General features: G+C 66.9%; 1 protein-coding gene across 1 annotated transcript in view; it reads left to right on the forward strand.

Moving 5' to 3' along the window:
• The window catches only part of KCNQ1 (potassium voltage-gated channel subfamily Q member 1), a 255928-nt gene that overhangs the window by 52428 nt on the left and 180187 nt on the right, over positions 1-23313 (forward strand). The window contains exons 3-10 of the mRNA XM_090292878.1: positions 11520-11646; positions 12086-12164; positions 12548-12644; positions 13067-13207; positions 19849-19959; positions 20362-20457; positions 21996-22118; positions 22305-22449. Of these exons, the coding sequence (XP_090149004.1) occupies positions 11520-11646; positions 12086-12164; positions 12548-12644; positions 13067-13207; positions 19849-19959; positions 20362-20457; positions 21996-22118; positions 22305-22449 (919 nt within the window). The remainder of the gene's footprint in view (positions 1-11519; positions 11647-12085; positions 12165-12547; positions 12645-13066; positions 13208-19848; positions 19960-20361; positions 20458-21995; positions 22119-22304; positions 22450-23313) is intronic.

Genomic DNA, 23313 nt, shown 5'->3' on the forward strand with positions numbered 1-23313 from the left:
CTCGGCCTCCGCTCGGGGAAGAGCCGTGGATGCCCACGCCTGGCCGGCAGAGCCTTTCAGCGCCGCGAGCAGGCCGTTGGAAAGGCTTTTCATCCCAGCGTCCTCGGTTGGGTAAACGTCTCGTTCTGGGCGCATTCTTAAATAGGACATTTTAAGAGGCTCGGGCCCTCTGCAGATAAAAATACCGCCTCCCCCCGCTGCCCTCTCCCCTGGGCCGCCAGTGAGGCAGCGATCACAGGGTGGGGCTTCCTTGGGGTTAACAGCCCTCAGCAGTGGGGTTCCTGGGCTGAAAATAAACCCCACTTAGCTGGCCTGTGGACGGAAATAGCCCGGCCTGGGGAAGACGGGGATTTGCTTTAAATACGTGCAAAGCTGGCTGCCAGGCGGCTAGCGTGCCTGCCGCGGGCACGGGCGGTCTCGGGGCCTCCCGCTCCCCCACCGCAAATTGCAGGGCGGCCGGCCGGGCCGCTCTCGTGTGCGTGAGGCCCCGTGTGTGGTTCAGGGGGCTCTTGGCCTGCATGCCGCACAGTGGGCTCCGGGGGCCGAGGGCCTGCTTTCCCGAAAGCCCCCCTCTGCCTTCCCGTTGTTCCGAGCGTCCCGCCCCTGCCCCCGCCTTCTCCGTCCCCAGCGCTCTGCCGCTGCCCGTTGGCCTGGAAGCCCTTCCAGCGCCCTGAGTTCTGTCTCCAGAGCCCGATTTTTCCGAGTGTGGGGAAGGGGCGGTGACATGTCCCTGCAAGGCAGAAGGAGGGCTCCGTCGCGCCAGGGCCCATGGGACCCCTCCCAGGGGACAGACACCTCAGCGCCTTCGGCCTAGATAGCCCAGGGACTCTTGTCCAGCCCTTGGCTTGGTCTTGGAGGCACCTTGGAGCCGCGGGGTGCCAGCACTGCCCCTTCGGCCCAGAAGTCTGAGGTCTTGTGACCACGGGGCAGGCTCCTGTCGGGCCCCGCCCTCAGCTTCTGGGGGTTTCTGCGATCTGTGGGCTCCCTGAGCTTGTAGGCGCACCACCCCGGTCTCTGCCCTGACCTTCCCGTGGTGTTCTCCCTGTGTGCTTGTCTGTGTCCATGAAAGAGAACACCAGGCTTATGGCGTGAGGGCCTCGTCCTAACGGGGGTCACGGTTTCAACATGTGGAAGTGGAGGGGCGGGCGCACCTCGACCCAAACAGTGCCTGGGGCGGGGGGCGGGGTTCTCCCCGTCTCTGCTGCTAGTCTGCGACCCTCGCCCCCTTTTGCATTAATGAGCCCTAGTCAGGGCCCCAGGCTTGGTGCTGTGCTCCGTGCCAGGGACCTGCCCAGAGGAGACAGGGGAGGCCCCTGTACTCAGGCTTCTTGCAAAAAAGAAAAAGAGAAAAGGTTTGTGAAGTCTGTAAAAGCGATGCTGGACGTCGCTTTATTCGCCCGCAGCGCCGTTGATGGGCTGAAGGGAGAGGGAGGAAATTCAGCCGCACGCAGAGTCCTGCCTCGTCGGGAGGAAAGCACAGGGGAGCCTCTGGCAGGAGGTTTCTAGACCAGAGCAGGCGTGGCGACGACCCCTAAGGAGCAGAAGGGCCACAGGGACGGACGAGTGCAGTGGAACGTCCAGATTCGGGGGTAAGAAGGGGACGGTCAGCTCGGCAGCTGAAGGCCGAGGGGGAGCAGCAGCGTATGACAGGCAGAGAGACAGGGAGACGGGGAGGAACCGGGCGCGTCCACTTTCCCACTAAATGCGAACGGCCTCCGTCCCTCCATGAAGAGGCGGAGGACTGTCGGGAGCATTTTTATTTTTAACAAATGTGCTGTTCAGAGGAACTGGGTCAAGCAAACGATAGGGGACAGTTGAGAAATAAAGACAAGGCCGAGTGACCGCGAGCAGGCGGGGGCGGGGCAGTGGACCGCGTCGGCCCCGGGACAAGCCCCGGCGAGGCATCCTTCCTGGAGGAGACGTCATTGTAACCCGTTACGTGTCAAACAACATAACTTATGTAGAGCAAGAAGACGTGGGTCAAACGCAGCCTTTGTGGGAGAGTTTAAGGCGTCTCTGTCAGAGCGGGGCGATTCCACCAGGCACCGACTAGAGAGAGGGTCAGGGACCCGTTCGTCCCCGTCCCCTGCAGCTCAGCCATGAGCACCCGCCCGCGTGGCACCTTCAAACAGCCACCACCACCTCGCCAGCCTGCGGTGTGGGCAGGGTCCCGTGGGGACGGCTCTGCCCGGTGACAGCAGTCCAGGATGGTGGGCCCACTTGGTGGCAAGGCCCAGTCCCCCGGGGCGTCCCCAGGGCTGCGAGGCCTCCTCACAGCTGGTCCCTGGGGTGGGAAGTGAACAGGCCGGAGATGCACGTCACGCTGCTGTCTTCTTTTGGTCCAGCCCTCGTCCCGACAATGGAGACGTTCTATTGCCCTAGGTCACAGGACGCCTGCGAGGCCAGCTGTCCTGTGTCACCGTAAATGTAATGCACTTTGAAAAACCGAGATGTTGCTGGCCACGTTTTCTGATCACAACCCAGTGCAGGAGAAGCAAAGGGTCCCCAGGCTTGGGAATCAAGCAGCAGCCTCTCAACAAGCCCCAGGAGGAGCCGGTGGACACGGGGCAGGCGTGCGGGCTGGCGCAGAGCTGGGGAGACGGGCCCCCGCAGGAGGGTGCTTCGCAGGCCTGCCCCCAACACCGACTGTGGACACTTGTCATGTCCATACCAGGGCCCCAGGACCTGCTTGGTGGCCTTGTGTTTTCAAGGGTTTTCTTCCCACACAGGTTGAAATTCATTCGTTTAAGGGAAATAATAATGTAAAAACATATGCATGATGTGTCGTGTGAACACGCAGACATGTGTGTTTGTCGAGTGCCCTTTGCAGTGGGGTGTCTGCGGGTCTGTCACCTCTGCTTCCTCAGAATCAGCTGACGGTCCCGGTCCTGGGCCGGGAGAAGGTGCTAGTCCCTGGGCTCTCTGGCGTCCTCCTCCGGCCCGGGGAGACCCACACGGGGCGGGAGCGGGCAGCGCTCGGGTGCCCTCGGAGCAGCGAGCTGGGTCCCACAGGCACCTTGAGAAACCCCCGCCAGCCCGGGGCACGTCAGCGCCGCTGAGGGGCCCGTCTTTATTCCCAGGCGGAGCCCTGCCACCCGCCGCCCGGGCCCGGGGCTCCTGTCCTCCTTCCCTGACAGGCTCAGGCCCGTTTGCAGGGCCAGGGGCAGGCGTTGGGAGTCTGCAGCGGGACTGGGGGGAGGGGCTGTGGCGGGGTGGCCCCGCACAAGGGGCCCCCTTCCATTTTTCTTGCTCCCTGAAAGGCTGTCAGCACCCCCTGAGGAGTCCCCAGGATGCCCATGTGGGGACATGCAAGGCTCGGCCCCGGCGGCCACCACGCCTGGAGGGGGTGATGAAATGTTTGCACGTGGCTCCCGTGAGACTGAGGGTCCCAGCACCAGGGTCTGACTCCAGCCCGGGGATGCGCACAGGGGGCCTCCCTGCACGCCAGGCACCGCAGGTGCTGCTCCGTGTGGGACATGGAACGGAAACATGGCCCCGACAGGCTGGCCGTCGGGTGCTGGGCCACCTCGCTGGGACGGCATCTCAGCTGGAGGGCAGCTGTCCCCCGTTTGCAGGGCGCGGCAGCCAAGTTGGTGGCGGTGTTGGTGCCCACGGCCTTGGAGGACACCTCGCAGCCTCTCCTCTGCCTGTGGAGTGGCCGCCCCAGAGGGCTGGCTGGTGGGGCTGGCTCTCAGTGGGAAGCATCCCCGTGTCTCTGGGGTCACCCCGAAACTCATGACTGCCTTTAACAGGTCGGGGGGAGCACACGGGGCAGCCGGCCTGTCCCCACGCTCCACCTGGGCCGGGGCCTTACCAGCCTCAGTGTCTGACGACACGGAGCACCCGGGGTGGCCAGCCTGCGGGGCAGAGGCTGCAGCCCCTGACGCACCAGTGACTTATGGCAGCTGAGCCCCAGGACTGCCGGGGGCCAGGGGGTGGCAGCAGGGCCACCCAGGGCACCTTGGGGGGGTCCTCCTGGGTCCCTCAGCCGGCAGAACGCAGCCCCAGCCCCAAGGGGTGGAGCAGAGGTGTCTCCCCCAGTTTCCCTGTGGCCCTGTGAGCACCAGCGTGGGTCTGAGCTGGGGGTCCGTGCTGGGCCGGCTCCGCGGCGGAAGAGCCCGACCCCGCCTGGGGAGACCGCTGGGGGAGGTGGGAGGCTCCCCCGGGTCGGGCTGTGCCCCACGGCCGGGGTGGGAGAGAAGCAGGCCTGGGAGACGCTCCTGGGCCTGGGGTGGCCATGTGCAGGCTTGAGGGTGCATATTAGGGGCTCAGAGTCAGATCAAGGGGACTTCTGTGCTATGGTTGGCACGAAGGTCTTGAGACAGGCCTGGGCAGCCCCCCCACCCCCCCCCCCCCACTGTGCCTGGGACCCCGTCCCTCCTCCTTCCTCCAGGGATCCCTTCTCCTGGGGCCGCTCCCCACCCAGGGTCCCCTGGGCAGCAGGGTCGCCCCTTCCCGCTGCCCCAGCGTCTGAGGCAGGAAGGCCGCGTGGAGCCGGGGGGCAGCCTCCTTCAGGGTCACCCTGTGTGGCCAGGCCCTCAGGTGGACATGGAGGAGCCAGGGTCAAGGCCGTGGGGCCAAGGGGCAGCGGCTGAGCACAGGCCTCCTGCAGCTGAGGGGGGAATGGGTGAGGTCAGCGGCCTGCGGGGTCCTGAGCCTGCAGTACCCGCCCCCCGCCCCCCCGGCTCTGCCCGCCTCCCTCCGGCCCCTCCACGGCGCCCCCGGGCACCTGTCTCACACCAGGCGCCCTGCGGGGCGGCGGCGCGGAGGGGCCAGCTGTGCCCAGCACATGTCACCGGGAGGCCCAGGGGCCCTCGCCACGGCGCGCGGCTGCGAGCAGCTGGCCACAGGCGCGCCCTGAACAAAGGGCGCTTTGAGCAGCCTTTGCGCCTGCCTCACGCTGTCCGGCCAGCTGACCCTCCGGGAATGCCGGGCCCGCGCCCCCTGTGGCGTAGCGGGGCCCGCGTGAGGGCAACAGCTGGCCCCGGATGGAGCCGGCCGGCCGGGCTCTGTGCTGTGGGGACCGCGGCCCCCGGGGGACTCCTCCCGGCCCCGATGGGGAGCCTGGCTCCCACGTGCACCCTCCGCCAGGTCCCCGCGCCTGCTCTTCACTGTGCCCAGGAGGCCTTTGAGGGGACTCGGGGCTCCTGCAAAGGTCCCCCAGTCCATGTGCCCGAGTTGGCCACGTCTGGCGTCCACAGGGCCGCCGGGGGGGCCGCTGTGGCTTCTGCCCTTGACCCCGGTTCCCGCCCTCGGTCAGCGGGACCCTCAGGCCTGATGTCCCCTCTCCCGCACCAACCCGCGCACCTAGTCCCCCACAGTTGACCTTTCACCTCTCTGAAAAACGAACCTTCCCGCGCGGAGACAACAGAGTGGCCCCCGAGATGAGAATCGGGGGCCCCACCTTGGCTGCGTCGCCCACGTCCCAAAAACAAAACACAGTTCTTCCCCTGAAAGGCCAGGACGTGAGCACAGCCCGTGTGAGTGGGCCCAGCCCTCAGGCCCCCGCCCTCCGTCCCCCGTGAGCAGTTCTAGCCCTCGACGGGGTCCCAGGGCTTCCGGTCACACAGGCGCCCACAGCGCCGGGCCTTGGAGCACCGCGGGCTTCGCGCAGTCGCCGGGGTGCAGGCCCAGCTGACAGCGGCAGGGCAGCTCCCGACCTCCATCCCCCACTGGGCGATCCTCCCCGCTCGGCCGGTTTCGAAATGCCTGAGTCACCGCCAACCTCTCCCCTCTGCGCGCCCGGAGGACACACCCCAGATAAGTACCTGCTTTTCTAAAGCTTGCTCCCGGCTCCTGGGAGTTCCGGGCTGTGGCCGCCGGGCGCCCGAGGACCCAGCGGGCCGAGCTCCTGGCTTGGGACCTGAAGCCCTTCCCGGTCGGGTTGTTGGAGGCTCCTGGTGTGTGTGTGCGCCGATCGGCAAGACTCCACCGCGGAGGGCGAAGTCCCCAGGGTGGCTGATGGCGTGCGGCCTCCGGAGGGGGGTAGGGGCCGCGCCATGGGGACCCCTCAGCCCCCATCCCCACCACCCCGCCCTGTCGGCACGGTGTGGCACTCCGCGGCCACCGCCTGAACGCGGGTAGTCGACTTCGTGCTGAGCCCACTGACCCTGAAGACCCAACGAGGCTGTGTCAGTGTGTGGGAAAACCAAGGACAGAAAATTCACCGCCCCAGCCGTTTTAAAGGGCATGGGGCCCAGCATTGACTGCAGTCACTGTGCTGTGCGGCCACCATCTCTGTCTAGTTCCAGAACTTTCCACCCCAAAAAGAAAGGCCGTATCTGTGAGCCATGGACCCCTGTTCTGCCACCGCCCGGCCCCTGGTATCCACTAATCTGCTTTTTTTAGTTAAAATTGTGACATACACAGAACATAGAATGTCCCACCCTCCCCATGGTAGGGATGCCGCTCAGTGGCATCAGGCACGTTCCCACTGCTGTGCGGCCGTCACCACCATCATCTCCGGAACGTCCCGTCTTCCCCAGATGACGCTGCGGCCCCGCCCCTCACCTCCCAGCCCCGGGCACCTACCGTCTACTTTCTGTCTCCAAATCTGACTTCTTTGGCGACCTCATGTAAGGGGGACCCCAGGGTGTGTCCTTGTGTGTCTGGCTGCCCACTCAGCAGTGTCCTCCAGGCTCACCCGTGGTGCCTGCGTCAGGACTTCCCTCCTTTCAGGGCCGAGTGACAGTCCGTCGTGTGGACGGACCGCGTTCCGTGTGTCCAGCCCCCGTCTGTGGACACCCGGCTGCTCCCGCCTTTCGGCCGCTGTGAACAGGGGTACAGACCTCTCTGAGATCCGCTTCCACGTCTCCTGCGTCTGTGCCCTGAGGCGGGGCTGCTGGCCCCGTGGCCACCCTGTGTTGGCCCCTCCAGGGCCCTGCGCCCTGTCCCGGCAGCGGCTCACGCTTCCCGCGGCAGCGCCCAGGGCCCCGTGTCCCCACAGCCTCGCCAGCACTTGGTTCTGTCTGGGTTTTTTTTCTGGAAGAGCCATCCTAGCGCCTGTGAGGTGGCGTCTCACTGTGGTTTTGACGAACGTCTTCGTGACCATTTGTATGCCTTCTCGGAAGAAATGCCCGTTGGGGTTCTGTGCCCGTTTTCTCGATGGGTGTTTGTTCGGAACTCTGTCTGTGATGATAGTTCTAAATTGTACAAATGCCCTTGAGTCGGCGGGGCTGGGGGTGCAGGCTGGCGGCCGGACCCCGCCCGTGCCTGGCCGGCGGGAGATGCTCCGGCCTGGACCCCAGCCTCAGTGCCCAGACTGGCTCAGAGGTCCCGTCCGTGAAGCCAGCCGCAGCCAGGAGGCAGTGTCTTGCCTTGTCTGGGCGGCTGGGTGGGGCACCCTTTGTCTCCTGCCTGGCGTAGGCACGGCCGTCTCCTCAGGCCTGTGGGGTCGGGTTCAAGGCCCACTCTGCCCCTGGCCCAGTGCACACCCAGCGGGGCTCACTCGGACGGGCCTCCGGGCGGGCTCTGTTATCAGGGCAGCCAGGAGGGTCCCTGGTCCCCACAGGCGTGGTTTGCGGGGCTCCCCAGGGGGCACAGGGGTGGGGACCTGGTTGGGGGGGTCCTAGGGGGGAGCGGCCCTGCCACCGAGCCCTGGGGAGCCCTTGGGCGGGCGGGCGAGCCCCTGGGCTGGGCGGCAGAGCCGGCCCTGCGGCGCGGACAGCGGGGAGCTGTGGTGGCAGCTCGAGCAGGCGCGGGTGACAGATGCCGGCAGCCCCTGGGGGCTCACTGCCATTACTTTACCTCTGGGGCTTGCTTGGGGACCTGCCCCCACCAGGGCAGAGAAGCCGCAGGGCGACGAGGGTGACCGGGGTCACCCTTGGGGGCAGGACCCCTGAGGCTGGAGGTTGGCCTCCCGAAACCCAGAGCTGGGAAGGGGTGGCCCTGCCGTTCCGTGAACCTGCTTTGGACTGGGAGGGTTGTCCCCTGCGTGAGGGGTGGCACCGTGAGGTGGCTTTGGGGGGCGGTCAGCCCTCTTGTAGGCCCGCCCCCTCCATGAGCATCCGCCAACGGTGGCTAAGCCCGGTCAAGGCCCCTGCTGCAGTGCCCAGGCCAGTGGACAGGCGGCACGCAGGCCAGGACGTCTGCCCCCGGGGTCCCATTGAGGGCGCCCCGTTCTGAGGTCCAGCCCTGGCCTTGGCCCTGAGTGCCGACTGCTCAGTGCCCAAGGTGGACAGCGCCCCGTGGGTCTCCGAGCGGGCACACGCCACACCCCATGCCCATCCCCCGCCGCAGCGTGGTGCCGGCAGCCACGTCGATGAGCCCAGGACCTGGGGCCGCTTGGATGTGGTGAGCCCGGCAGCCGGCCGGCCTGCTCTGCATTCCAGACGCAAACAGGATTTGGGGATTAGCGTTGTTTAAAATTATTCCTACACCTCACCCTCCGGAGGGGATCCTGCCTCTCAGCCGGCCGGCGTGCAGGGCAGGGGCCGCTAAGCCCCAAGCAGGCGCCCCTGGAGTGTGAGGCTGGGCTCATTTGGGGGGTCAAGCAGCCCTCAGCAGAAATTCTGGGTATTTATTTACTTTACAGTCTGTCCTAAGGCACTAGCAGCACCTCAGATCTGCCTAGGACACGGCTGGAGAAGGTATTCAGTGATTTTTTTTTTTTAAATGTGTTGAAATGAGAAAAAAGCCACTAAGGGCTTGACCAGCCTGATGGTGGGGGACCCTCTGGGGTACACCCCCATGCCTATCTCAGGAGGCAAATGAACAAGATGAAGGTCCTGCTCCCAGGCAGCTCCCAGCCAAGGCCACTGCTCCCGGCTGACAGGAGGGACCAGGGTGCGCGTCCCCGTGAGACCAGAGTCCACCCCGCTCGCTCTGCCACCGTCTCCCATGTGCCCCCAAGCACACAGCCCTCGAGCCCGGGAGGACTGGAGGTCACACACTGAGGGCACTTGTGCAACAGGAAAGCAGTTGATGTTCCCACAGGCTCCACCGTCACCCCCCCCCCACCCCCCGAGCTCGCCCTGAATGCAGGGGGGAGGGGGAGAGTGCACATGTATTTTGTCCTGATTAACGACCCATGAGAGCCTGCGGGGGTGTCCAGCGCGCCCCGGGGTCGGCTCCTTGGCGGGCGCGGGGGTGAGCAGACATGGGGCACGGACAAGAGCCAGGCCTGCCGCTGTCAGCCCGTGGGAGCGGGCGCCCTGCTGGGGCCGGGCTCCTGGGGGGGACGGGGCAGGGAGCGGCTGTACGCGCCCCAGCCGGCCCCCCGCACTCCACAGAGCGTCCTCCCGTCCGTCCGTGGGGCCTGTGTCAGGCTTCCTTCCTCTCTCAGGCCAAGTGTATCCCATTGTGTGGACGGACTGCATTTTGTTTTGGCTGTTCAGGGTCCCTTGAGGGTCCCTCTGAGTGTAAGATGGCTCTTTCTGTTTCTGCAAAACATGGCCTCCGGCTCAGGAGCCGGGGTGGCGCTGACTGTCGCTCCCGTGGGGTCCCCTCAGCACCTCGGCAGCAGCCCCCCTTCCGGTCCGTGAATGTGGGGTGTGCTGCTTCCATTCCCTGCCACCCCCTTTCCTTTCCTGAGGCAGCACCTCTCGGTTTGCAGGGCCGATCTCCCACCTCCTTAGCTCATTTGTAACTGTTCTTTGGGACGCTAGTGTAAACACAACTGTTTCTGTGACTTCCTCTTCGGATTGTCCATTGTTTGTAGAAACAATGCAACTGATACAAAAATGTAACCGGCACTCACGTGCGGACTTGGCCGCCTGCTTTGCTGAGCTCCTTTACTAGGCCCAGCAGGGTTTTGTGGAGTCCTTAGGGGTTTCTCCGTGGAAGCCCGCGTCGCCTGCAAGCAGAGATGATTTTACTGTTGTTTTCCGATCTGGATGCTTTTTTATTTCTCCTTCCTGCCCAATTGTTCTGGCCGACCGTCCGGGACAGGGCTGAGCGGGACAGGCCAGCGCGGGCTTGCCCGCCCGCCCCTGGTCTCAGAGGGAACACGTGCGCCGTCCACCGCCGATGGGACGCTTGATGTGGGTTTTGAAAAACATGACTTTTATTGTAAAGAGGTGGTTTCCCTCCGTCCTTACTTTGTGGAGTGGTTTTTATCACGAAAGGGTGTTGGATTTCGTCAAGTGCTTTTTCTGAGTCCGCTGAGATCATATGTTCTTCTCCCTCATTCCGTTAGTGTGAGGTAGTGTATTGATTGATATGCATGTGCTGAACCGTCCTTGCATTCCAAGAATGAGTCCCACGTGGTCCGCGTGTCTAATCTGTTCCATATGCTGCAGAATCCCATGTGCTGCTCTCTGGCTGAGGGTTTCTGCCTCCACGTTCCTCACGCACACTGCTCTGTGTTTTCTTTGTCTGGCTTCGGGCCCAGGGTTGTGCTGGACTCAGAGAGTGAGTCAGGAAGCGTTCTCTCTGCTGCAACGCTTGGGGGAAGTTTGACAAGGGTTGGCGTTAGTCCTTTAAAGGTTTGGTGGAATTTACCAGGGAAGGCATTGGGTCCGGGGCCTCTTGTGCGGAGGGGTTTGTTTTTTGTTTGCTTCTGCTTTAAATTTTTAAAATGTATTTATTTTTAGAGAGAGGGGAAGGGAGGGAGAGAAACATCCACGTGAGAGAGAAGCATCGACCAGCTGCCTCTCACACGCGCCCCAGGCCGGGCAGAACCCGCACCCCAGGCACGTGCCCCGACCTTTCTCTGCGCAGGACGACGCTCGGCCGGCTGAGCCCCCCCGGGCGGGGCTGCTGGGAGGTTTCTGATGACTGACTCCACCTCCTCATTAGTTGCGGGTCTGTTAGATGTTCTGTCTCTTTGTGACTTAGTCCTGGTGGGCCGTGTGTCTTAGGAGCTGGTGCATGTCATCAGGTTGTGCAGCTTGTGGGCGGCCGGCACCTTCCTTCTGATTTTGAGTTTTACCCCCGGCCTGCCTTCATTGGTCTACCCGCCCACCCCTCTGTCTCTCCGTCCCTCCGTCCCTCTGTCCATCTGTCCACTGTTCATCGTGACCCAAATGTGTGCCTTGGCCTTCTGGCTTCTGACCACAGACGGACGTGTGGAGCAGCCTTTCAGGGGCCCGGGCAGGGGTTTCCCGAGCAGCACAGTCCCAGCCGACCCTGTGCCTGCCCTCCTGCCCCCGGAGAGCCCCCCAGCTGGGTCCCGCTCCCACCCCAACCTGCCCTCAGCTCCAGCCCGTGAAGGCTGCCAAGTGTCCCCAGGGCTGCGGCCTGGCAGCCGAGTGAGGCAAAAGGAGACAGTCCCATGCAGATGGGGTGCTCTCTCCACCCCAAGGTGGGACACACACAGCTGGAGCATTGGGCCCCGGGCACCAGACCCAGAGCCGCTCCGGAGCCCTGGAGTGGGCATCCCCTTGGGCCCGGAAGTCCTTGGTCTGCGGGGCTGCGGGCCTCCCCGGTGTCGCGGGCAGTGGCCTGAGCCCACCCGGACACAGGCTGCTGCTGCGGGCGTCTCTGCCGAGGCTCCCGGCACAGGGCCTGCTGCCCAGTGCGGCCAGGCGGGGGGCGGCAGGGCCCAGCCGCCGGGGGAGCTCACGGCCTCGTCCCCACAGGAGATCGTGCTGGTGGCCTTCTTTGGCACAGAGTACGTGGTCCGCCTCTGGTCCGCCGGCTGCCGCAGCAAGTACGTGGGCATCTGGGGGCGGCTGCGCTTCGCCCGGAAGCCCATCTCCATCATCGGTGAGTGACGTCGGGCCCCGCAGGAGCGTTGCCGTCACCCTGGGGCATCCAGGCCAGGGCTGGGCCCCTTGGCCCCAGGACGGGTGGGTCTGGTGGGGTGGGCACCCACCACAGGCACCAGCAGACGGGAGCCCCGAGGGCTGACAGAGGCCCCGGCCGCTCTGCCCGGGACGAGGAGGACCCAAGGCCAGCACAGGCCCGGCCTCGGCGCCCGGTCCCCTGAGACGCTGCTCACAGGACGCGGTTTTGGTCGCCCTTGGCACACGGAGGGCATCTGCCGCCCCGAGTGGCCTGCGGGCCGGGGAGGGGGCCACACCTGCCACGCAAGGTTCCCTGGGTCCCTTTGGGGGCTCCATCCTGCCCCACTGCCAAGCCCGTTTCCCCGAGCCAGCTGTGGGCTGGTGACGGTGGTGACGGTGGGGACCTGCTGCCTCCCCAGACCTCGTTGTGGTTGTGGCCTCCGTGGTCGTCCTCTGCGTGGGCTCCAAGGGGCAGGTGTTTGCCACCTCGGCCATCAGGTACCCGGGCTGCAGGCTCTGCGGTGGGCGGGGGGGAGTCAGGGCCGCATGCTGGGCTGGGGCTGGGTGGGGGCGGGGGGAGTGGGGCCTGGGCGGGACAGCGCAGGGCCAGGGTTGAGTTAGGGTTCCAGGCTCGGCATGAGTTCTAACTCACTGCCTGGGCTCAGGCCGTGACCTAACCATCCAGGGACCTCAGTCTGCTCATCTGTAAACTGGGGTAACTGGGTGGAAGGTGGCCTGGGGACGGGCTTGAGGAGGGCCCGAGGGTGCAGGGGTGTGCGATGGCAAGTGAGCAGCACACAGCCAGGCTGGGGGCACCAAGGGCAGGTGGGGGCGTACACGGCAGGCTCGTGCTGGTGGGGACACAGGTGTCTCCTCCGCAGGGGCATCCGCTTCCTCCAGATCCTGCGGATGCTGCACGTGGACCGCCAGGGCGGCACCTGGAGGCTGCTAGGCTCCGTGGTCTTCATCCACCGCCAGGTGGGGTCCGGCGGGGTGGGGTGCAGGGGCCCCGGGGGCGGTGCGCTATGCAGGTCCCAGCCAAGCCCCAGCCCCTGACCTGTCCAGCAGTCCGATGACATGCCCACATTCCTTTGAACTGGGGACAAGGGACCATCAGGCAAATAAAAAGACACATCGGGAAAACGTCTACAAGGTCCCAAATCTAAGATGAGCCGAGAGCAGCCGTGGAGAGGTGGCCCGTCCTCCTCAGCTCCGTCCTGCAGGAAAGGAGCCCGTCCCCGCCCAGGGTGTCGGCCCAGCGGTGGCTGCGGCCTGCCTGGCGGCCGTTTGCGGGAGTTCTGAGCACCAGGCCCCTGTGCGGAGCTCTGTCTGCGTGAGCGTGGCAGGGCTCACATGGCCCCGCCGCCCTGCCGCTGACCGCTGCCGCCGCCCCCACGCAGGAGCTGATCACGACACTGTACATCGGCTTCCTGGGCCTCATCTTCTCCTCCTACTTCGTGTACCTGGCCGAGAAGGACGCCGTGAACGAGTCCGGCCGCATCGAGTTCGGCAGCTACGCGGACGCCCTGTGGTGGGGGGTGGTAAGTTGGGACCTTGGGGATGTTGCGGGGGCTGTCCTGTGTGGGGGCCCCGTGGCCACAGTCCCCTGGGTGGCCAGGACGTCCCCCTGTGGGCCTTTGGGCTCTGGTGTCTCGAGATTTCACGCCTCGCCAATGGGACTCTGAGCCCCGATGCTGGAGACCCTGTCCGGGCAGGGCCGGCAGGACACTGGCTGTGGGGAGGGCGGGGCCTCACGCTCCCCCCGTCCCTGTGGGCACAGTGTGCGGGGGGCCGTGGGGCTCGTGGCCCCGGGGGGTCTGGAGCAGGCTGGAGCCCGGAGGAGTGCGGCCGTGTGGGAGCCCTTGGACGGGGCTGGGGGTGGCCGACACCCAGACCTGCTCAGGCCAGAGAGTGGAGAGGGGCACAGCCTGCACGTGGGGACAGCACAGGGCCCAAGGGGCGGGGGCGGGGGCCCGCCAGCTGCGCCGCCCCTCCCTCCCTCCGGCGCCCCCACTCTCCGGCATGTCCAGGCGAGGGACCACTCTGGGCTGCAGGCAGGCACGTGCCTCTGCTGCCGCTGCGGAGCCCCCACCCTGGGAGGCCAGGTTCCAATCTAAGCCACGCCACAGTGTTTTCTGGAAGCTTCCAACGTGCTAGGCCCCTTGGCGAAGGCGGGGACGTGCTGACCCAGCTCCCAGGTGGGGGGGCCTGGTCCTGGCCCCAGTCTGCGTTTGCCCTCCCTCCCGGTGCCCGCAGGCCCAGGTGGGGCAGCCCCAGCGGGACTGGAGGGAGGGCTCCCTCCCCAGCAGAGAGCTCGCCTGTGGTGGGGAGAGGGGACAGGCTGCGCAGAGCCAGGAGGGTTCCCAGGGGCCCGGAGCACGTGGTGAACGCCGAGGCCCCGCCGATGAGCAGTCCCCAGCCTTGGAGCTGCCCCCACCCCCGCCGCCTCCCCGGCCATTCCTGGAGCCGCGGGCAGCGAGCTCCCCCCGCCCCCGCCCCCGGCACAGCGGCGCGCCCACTCCCACACCTGTGCAAACATCCGCCCGCCAGCCGGGAGAACGGCCCCTTTGTGCCCGGCTTGGCACCGGTGCCCCGGCCCTCGCCGTCAGCTGCAGCCCCAGCCTCGGCCACCGTGGGCCCTGGCCTGGCCATTGTTCCCCCCGGGCCCCGGGCTGCCCTGGGCCCCCGACACCGGGCGCTGGGGCAAACGGCTCCCATTCATAGCGGCCGCTGCCCCTGCAGCTGCCCGGACAGCCCCCACGGCTTGAGTTATGGGCTGTGTTCCTGGCGCGTCCCGGACACACAGAGCTGCAGAAACCGAAGCCAGGCAGCCCGGCCGGGGCTTCCAGCCAGTGCGCATCTGTGGCCGGGCAGTTGCTCTCTACGGCTTCCTGTGTCCTGGCTCTGCCCGCCCTCCGCGGGCGCGGGCACCGCCCCTCCTAGCCCTGAGATGCAAGGGGCTTCTACCTCCCGGGCAGGGGTCCCGCCGGCCGGGCCGTTTCTGGTTCGCACGCTGGGCCGCCCCAGGGCCAGGGCAGCCCGTCCGAGATGCGGAGGCTGTGGGGCTGAGCCAGCCGCTGCCGTCTCCTCTAGGGAGCTGGGAAACCGAGCGGGCAGACGCTCATGTGCCCGGCGGGCTGCAGCGGCTATGAGGTGGCCCAGTGGGGGTCTCTTGCACGAATGAGTGAATGAATGAATGAGCTGATGTGCCTACGGGGTGGCGGCTCTGGGACATGGGGGGCTTCCTCTCCAGGGGCCGCCATGACCGGGTCCCGCAGGCTGAGGCCTTAAGCAAGCTGCACGCCCTTCCCCCTCTGCTCTGGAGGCCGGGAGTCTGAGACCGAGGAGTCCCAGAGCCATGTTCTCTGCGAAGGCTCTGGGGGAGGGTCCTTTCCCCGTCCGGGGGCTCAGGCCTCCCTCAGCCTAGTGCCGCCCGGGGTAACCCAGAGTGATAGGAACTTGGGACCCTCCATCACCTTGGCGAAGGCCCTTATTTCCAAACACGCTCATATTTTAGGGTTCAGGTGGACACATTTCAGGGGGTGGGGACACTTCAGCTCAGGACAGCAGGTGTCCCGGCGGACCTCCTGAGCAGGTCCCTCCCGTCCCCGAACCTCGGCTTCCCCACTGGAGCGAAGGGGCCAGCTCAAGAGCTGAGTGTCTCCCCCGTCCCCCTATTCCAGCGGGACAGCCAACCCTGACAGGAGGGCTCCCCGCTCCCCCACGTGCGGCGTCCCACGCCTGGGTGCGGGGTGCAGGGAGGACGTCAGCCTTTGTCCCTTTGCCCTTGGAACACAGCACGCTTGTCTGTGCTCACGTTCGGGCGGAGGGAACGGCAGCTCTGCCAACACGGGCCCACTGTCCAGGGCGAGGGTCTCTCCCGTCCGAGGCCCCGGCGCTCTGTTTACCCCGAATCTAAATTTAGAATTTAGAGTGAAAAGGCTGGCAGCCTGGCCCTGCCTGCAGGCCACCATTTCAAACAGTGCGACCCCTGTTCCCTCCTCCTTTGCCGGGGGCTCCGGAAGGTCCCGGCCCCGCAGGCCGTGTGCCCCCTGGGAGACTGAGGTCGGGGTGACCAGACGCTCTGCGCCAGCCCTGCGGGTGCCGCCAGCTAGGAGGGGCCCACACGAGGACCTCATCTGACGGTGGGGAAACTGAGGCCTCGTGGCCCTGGGGGGCTGCTCGGGTCCCCACTCAGCGCTGTCCCGCCGCCTGGAGCTCCGTGCGGACCCCGGGCATCCGCAGGCCCTGGGCGGCGGGACAGCCCCTGCGTGTGCCTCCGTCTGCAGACCATCCGGTGTGAGGCACCATGGGCTCCGGGAGCCTAGCCGGGGCCTCCCCAAAGAAGGGCCTTTACAGCTGGGTTTTGTAGGATGCGGAGGAGTCTGCAGGGCTGACCCCTGGGGTGGGAATGGGGGCTCCTCACACGGACTTGGCAGGCCCAGGGGGGCTGGTCACAGGGCCGATTTTCTGGGGGTGGGGTTCACTGTGTGTCAGCGAGGGTGAGAGCTTTTCAGCCAAAGCCCGAGGGGGAGAGAGGTGGTCAGCACCGGGAAGCATAGTGAGAGAGGGCAGCATGGTAGCCTGGCGGTCAGGGGCGCGGGGCTGCAGCCGCACGTGGAGCGAGGCCGTGAGGGGCTGACCCGTCCATCCTGGCACTGAGGTGGTGGCCCCGGGCACAGCCCCCTTCTCAAGTCTGGGGGTCCTACCCCAGCCCAGCCACACAGGACCTGGTGGGCACCCAGGCCCGGCCAGCCTCCAAGGTCTCTGTGAGCAAGAAGGTCAGCGTGTGCTCTGCGCCGGTTGCCCCCGACGGCGGCTGCCCCGGGAGCGTCCTGCCGCCCGCCCGGCCGCCTTGGGCAGCTTGGCAGCGGGAGGCCGCGGGAGGCCTGGGCCCTGTCGCCGGTGCTCTGGCCCCTGGTGTGGAGTGCGGGGCCGTGCGGACCTCCGTCCTGCCAGCTCAGTGAGCCCTGCAGCAGCGTGGCTGCCCGCCCCCAAAGCCTCTTTCCTCCTCCGTAATGGCTTGTCAAGTGAAGGTGCCACCCCGGGGACTCCTAAGTGTCCGGGTTGGCAGCATCCTGGCTCCTGCTCTCAGCCATCCCGCCCCTCGGGAGAGTCAGCCGTGATATCTGCAGAGGCCTCTGGCCTGTGGCGGTGACCCCAGACTGACCGCTGGCCCGATGCACCCAGCCCCCTCGGAGGATGGCCTGCAGGGTGCTGCTGGAGAGGGAGGGAGCCCAGAGGTCCCAGCGCCCGCGCCTGGCGGCAGAGTGGGCGGGGGGCCTGGGAGGCTCGTCCGTCTTGGCCGCCCCCATGTGAGTGAAGGCACAGAGGCCTGTGGGAGCTCGGGGACAGCTCCGGGCCGTGCGCGGGTCTGCGGCGTTGGCGGGGGCGCGTGGGAGCTGCCTGGCGCCCGGGCGAGGGCCTCGGCGGCCGAGCTCCCGCGTTCAGAGGCCCCGCGGACGTGCAGATCCGCACTCTAGATGGTCCTCCTCAGGGGCAAGTTCCGAGCAGGGCAGCTATAAAACGGCCCATTCCTGAGCTGCTTGTGTCTGAGCTCAGGAAAAACAGCCAGCTCTGCGGGGGTGGGCCGTTTCCTCAAAGAGCTGAGAGGATGTCGTTAACTTGACAAAGAGGGTCTGTGACAGGGTCTGGGGGCCCCCCCGGCCATCCCGGCTCTGGGCGTGTGCTCTCCATGCGGGGGTGGGGACACCTGGCCTGGGCACCGGACCTGTGCTGACCAACCAGCCCGCGGGCAGTCCCGCGCCTCCCAGACCACGTGGCCGGGCCTGAGCCTGGGCTGGACCGGCCGAGGGACCCGCCGGGGCGCCCACGAGCTAAGGGAGGTGGTCTCAGGCATCTGCCTGCTGCCGCTCACTGGGCTCCCAGCGCCTCCCCGCCGGGCCCGCCCTCCCCGAGCTGCGCTCATTTCTCTCGCTCTGGGTTTTTGGTGTTCATTTCAATCATTTAAAAGGGCGCATCGCAGGTTACTTTTCTTGATGTTTCCTGAGTTCTCTGCCACGCCCTTCAGCTGCGTCCCCCGGGCGTGGGTGCCCCCGCGGCTGCCCTGCACGCGGGCCCCGTCCGGCCCCAGAGCACCTGCGTTCACGTGCGTTATAGCCCCTGCAGCGCAGACGTTACAGCGCAGAGATGTTCTCAAGGTTTGCATATGAGCTAATTTAAAGAAGTAGTTGCTTATTACATGTTGGTGATATATGTTCACGTAAACAAATGACGCTTACGGAAAAGGAGCCGCTTCCCGGCTGAGGGCCCTGCCCATGGCCGCCCCGGATCTGCCAGAGCACCGCATGCCGGGCCCTCTGAGAGGCAGCTGCGGCCCAGACGCCACACGTGGGGCGCAGGCCATCCAGGGAGGGCACCCTGCTGACAAGGGGGCTATGGGCCCCCCACAGGGTGCCCTTATCTGCCAGCCGGCTGTCAGCCTTGTCAAGGCCCCAGGGTGGCCTGGCTGTACCCTGCAGGTGCCCGGGCCGAGCTCCAGGGGTGCAGGGTGTGTGTGGGGGGCAGTGGGGTTGGGGGTGTGCGGTGTCAGCCCTGGGGAGCCCAAGATAGTCAGGCTCAGACTGGTACCAGCCCCTTTCTGTGAATGTGCTGTGGTGTGCTGCACGTGTATGTGTGTGCATGGGCCATGCATGTGCCATGTGCTGTGCGTGAGTGTGTGTGCATGGGCCATACATGTGCGGCGTGCTGTGTGTGTGTGCACGAGCCATACATGTGCGGCGTGTGTGCACGGACCACACATGTGCCGTGTCCATGGACTGTGCATATGCTATGCCACATGTGCATGTGTGTGCACGGGGCATGCCACGTGTGGTGGGCCATACCACCGTGCATGTATGGACCACACATTGTGCATGTGTGAGTGCACATGCATGCATGGGCCATGCACGGGCTATGCCGTGTGTTGCTGTGCGTGTGCTGTGTGTGCATGCTGCATGTGTGTGCATTAGGTGCATATGCGTGCACATGTGCTGTGTTGCTGCTTTGTATGTCTCCATGTGTGTGTGTGGTGTCCCGGGTGTGCGTGGTGCCCGTGGAAGGGTTTGGGCGCTGAGGGCTCAGGGCTCCCATAGGCCCAGCTCTTGTGTCTCCCAAGTCCCGTGCTGTGGTCCTTCCTGCGGCCCAGCTTCCTCCGTGGCTTCTGTCACCCACGGGCCTCTCACCTCTGTGCTGTCACCTGCGCCACGCAGGGGCCTGTGTGGGCCTCCACCTTCAGGGGTTGGGGGCTGCTCAGTGGGCTCTCCGGGCCCTGCCTCCATGTCCCCACCCCCACAGCAGACTCATGGGGGGTTTGGGGTCAAAGGGAGGCTTCACGCAGACCTTCCGGGCCTGTGAGGCCGCTGTCACTGGTCTGGCTTAGCGTTCCCACAGGGGGTCAGGCTGCCCAGGGCGGCGCTGACAGGGCCAGGCAGGACGGTCTCTCTTACGGACACTCAGGGCCCCGTGCCTGCTGCCTGGCATGTGGGGGTGACTGCCGTGTCGACAGGGCAGATGTGACCCAGGGCATCCTCGGCCCCCTCGTCAGGCTCAGAGCCGGCTCCTGGAGAAGCCCAGTTTGGGGGGCAGCTGTGGGCCAGGGGTACAGGGACCAAGCAGCTGGCCCAAAGGGTGGGCTCTGGAGTCCCTGCAGGCTGTCACCTTCCGGCCCCTGCTGGAGAAACCCTCGGGGGGCAGGAGCAGCCCCACCCCCGTCGGCACACCACGTGCCCTGGACAGATGGCCCCCCCACTGAGCAGGCAGGCTGAGCTGCGTCTGCTTCTCTTGGAAAAAGGGACACGGGGAACATGTGGTGCCGGGGTGGCGTCAGGAAGTGGTGTGTCATCCCCGTCCAGCTCTTTGCCGAGGCTGGGCCTCCCGGGGGCCAGGGCGCAGCGATGGCGGTGGCCCGGGGGCAGCCTCTTCTGGGATGGGGCAGGCAGGAGGCCAGGCCCAGCGCCCCCCAGGGGCATCCCTGGCTTTTGTGGGTGCCGCAGCCCGTGCCCACCCTGGGGAGCCGGCCCCTGTGGTGGCGTGCAGTCGGGAGACCCCCACCACCCGCCGCCTTGCCCTGCGGCTGCGGGGGGCCGCGCCGCCTGTAGGTGGGACCGCGTGGCCTCCGTTCTCAGGGTGGCAGCCCGGGCTGGGCAGATGCCCGCGCTGACCGCCGCCCCGCCCCCCACAGGTCACCGTCACCACCATCGGCTACGGGGACAAGGTGCCGCAGACGTGGGTCGGGAAGACCATCGCCTCCTGCTTCTCCGTCTTCGCCATCTCCTTCTTCGCGCTGCCGGCGGTGGGTGCTCTGCGGGCGCCTGCCTCCCGCTGGCCCCTCCTGTCCACTGGGCGTGTGCGGTGCGTGCATGCGTGTTACATGCTAGCGGCGCGTGTGAGTGTGTGTGCATTCACGTGCTGGGTGTGCACAGGTATAGTATGTGTGCACAGGCGGGTGCGGAGCGTGGAAGTGTGCGTGCTTGTGCATGCGTGTGTGTTGTCTGCACCTGTGTGTGTTCGGGGTGCGTGCGGTGTGCAGAGTACGGTGCGTTCGCGTGTGCGCGCGTCTGTGGGTGGGGGCTCTGTATCTGATGAGCTGGCCGCCCCTGTCCCCCCAGCCGTCCTCGGTGCCGCAGGGCCCTCCATGGTGGGGGTGGCTGGGGTGCCGGTCGCCTCGGCGCGCTCAGGTCCCGTCTCCCCCCAGGGCATCCTCGGCTCCGGCTTTGCGCTCAAGGTCCAGCAGAAGCAGAGGCAGAAGCACTTCAACCGGCAGATCCCGGCAGCGGCCTCGCTCATTCAGGTGACGGCGCGTGCCCGGCAAGGCTTCGTTCGCTGTTGCCGGCGCGTCCCGCTGTGTCCGCGGGGTCCACCCTGTGAGCGTCTCTTCTGGGCGTCGGGAGCTGCTCCCAGCCCTGAGCCGACCTGGCCCGTCCCACGCGGACACTCCGGAGCGTGGATGGGCTCTGTCCCACGGCCAGACGCGCTGGCCTCTCGTACCCCCTGCTCCAGGCAGTTCCGGCAAGGCTGACAGGGCAGCAGCGGGGCCAGGGGAGCCCCACGGACAGCCGCTCCCTGCGGGCCGGGCAGGTGGGTGGGGACGTGCCCGGGCCACTCAGGACCGGCCTGGTCAGGTCTGTGGGCCTCTTGCCAGCCGGCCGCAGCAGCTGGCCAGGGGGCTTCAGGATCCCGGCTTTTCCTCCCTCCTGTGACCACACCCTCGCTCTGCGTGGGAGCGCGTCCTGGAGGGAGGAGGAAGGGGCCCCCAGGTGGCTGTCCCCTTGGGGCTTGGGACCCAGGCAATGTCAGGCAAGGACAAGTGTGCGCTGACCCACAGCTCAGCTCCTGGACAGCCCAGCACGCACCCCTGGGGGCCGACGGAGGCAGAGTGAAGCAGTGGGGAGGGAAGGTGCTGGAGGCAGGCGGCCCTGCGCCCCCCGATCCGAGGCTCTGGTCTGCGGCCCAGCCTCCGGGGCCCAGCGGAGAAGTGACTGCCCTCAGTGCAAACAGACGGGCCGGGCCCCTGAGGGTCTGCTCACGGCCCTGGCGGGGGCTGAGGAGTGGGGCTGAAGGGGCCCAGGGCCGCCCGAGGAGGCTCCTGCCGTGGGTGTGGGAGCCTCTGCCCAGCAGCGTGTCTGCACACAGTGGGGCCCCCTCTGCGCGCCCAGAGCTGAACGCCCCTGGGTGGTCTGGGGTCGCACCTGAGCCCTGGTGTCCCGGGTTTGCCCACCAGGGCCTCGGCAGGGGCCTCCGCCTCTTTCCATTGAAGCCCTTCCAGAACCCGGCTCTGGGGCCTGGGCACCCCACCTGCACAAGCAGGACATAGAAGTGGCGGCCGTAAAGCCAAGGGGCTGGGCGGCCCCAACCCAGGCCCGTCTTCATGGCCCCACGGTGTCTTCTTTTGGGGACACCACGCATCAGGCCTGTAAAACCGGCCCAGCCCAGCACGCAGAGCGCCTGCAGGAGGGGAGCCCTTGTGCAGGGCCCAGAATCAAGTCACGCCCCTCGGGTGACCCTCCTCGGGAGGGCCAGGCTTAGGCGCGGGGACACGTGCGCCGCAGGCGGCCTGCAGCTGGGCACTGCGGAGGGAGCGGAGGGCGAGCCACAGCAGGGAGGGCTCAGGGGCCCACTCCCATCGTGCATGCGGCAGGACTCGCATGGGCGTCTGTGGACGGGGACGCGGAGGTGGACGGGTGTGCCTGTGACCCCGGGCCTCAGAAGGGCCAGGCGCGGGGCCTTTCTGTGGCTCCGGCAGGCATGGGGACCCGGGCTGAAGCTCCCGCACGCGGCCCTGCCAGGCGGCTCGGCAGGTGACGGGCAGCCTTTCCTTTCCGGGTGCAGACAGCGTGGCGGTGTTACGCAGCCGAGAACCCTGACTCGTCCACCTGGAAAATCTACGTGCGGAAGCCAACACGGGGCCAGACTCTTCTGTCCCCCAGCCCCAAGCCCAAGAAGTCTGTCATGGTAACGGCCCCCCTGCCACGGCCATGTGCTCCCACGGGACCCCGGGCGGCAGCGCACAGTGCCACAGCCCGCCCTCTGTGTCGGTGCTGGGGCGGGCAGGCCCCCTTAGGTGCTCCGCAGTGGCGGAGGGACAGGCACAGGGCACACACAGCCTGCCAGCTTATTGCTTGTCTGGTGTTTTTTAAGGTAAAGAAGAAAAAGTTCAAGCTGGACAAGGACAATGGGGTGAGCCCGGGAGAGAAGATGCTCACGGTCCCCTACATCACGTGCGACCACGTCTCGGAGGAGCGGAGGTCGGACCCCTTCTCTGTGGACAGCTTCGACAGCGCTGGTGAGGACCCTCCGCGCCGGGCCCTCAGCTCTGACCCCGGGTGTCCACTCCTCCCCGGGCTACCTGCTGTGGCCAGGTGGGCGGCAGGTGCTCCCTGGCTGCAGCAGCCCAGGGTCTGCCTGTCAGTCCTACCCCTCCGTGGCTCAAGGGCGCGTCCCTCCGGGAGGCTGGGCCCCACGTGGAGGGACCCCTCCTGCTCTGTCCTGGCTGCGGGGCCCCTGGGCTCCAGGCCCTGCCCTGGTCGTGCTGGGCGGCTGGTGCCTGCCCACCGGGCAGCTGACTCCCAGGGTGTCCCCAGCGTCTGCTGACTGTGCCCTGGCTGGAGGGCGGGGTGAGTTCTGGGAAGGGGCTTGGCCGCCCGGGCTCCAGGGGCTGTCATGGGCCCCCTCCTGGGGACTCGGGGGTCAGGACGGAGCCTGCACCCACTGCACAGGCGCTGGGCTGCCCGTGGCTTCCTCACATGCCGTCTGGATGTGGCTCTGGCCCAGCCACGTTGCTGGTGAGCCCTGGGGCCTGCTCCCTGCCTGCCCCTGGAGTGGCCACAAAGGGCAAATGTGCCCGCAGACGCCTGGTGTCCCCACAGCTCCGGGTTTGGGGATGGGAGCACCGTCGCGACGCCATAGGGGCTTTCTGCAGCTGCTGGTGGGCAGGGCGGGCGTGGGGAGTGCGGAGCGGCCAGCGCAGACCCCCTCGGCGCCGGGCGTTACCAAGCTCGCGGGGCCGCCCGTGGAGTGCTGGTGGGGTCCGAGTGCCGAGAAGACCAGGCACCGCGCCGGGCGGGTTTCCTTCCTGCCAACACGATGCGTCCACCCAGCCAGAGCGGTCGCAGGGGCCACCAGGGACCCGGTGTGGCTCCACCCGAGG

This window comes from Furipterus horrens, unplaced genomic scaffold, assembly GCF_987537825.1.
Source record: "Furipterus horrens unplaced genomic scaffold, mFurHor1.1.pri manual_scaffold_2, whole genome shotgun sequence".
Taxonomy (NCBI): domain Eukaryota; kingdom Metazoa; phylum Chordata; class Mammalia; order Chiroptera; family Furipteridae; genus Furipterus; species Furipterus horrens.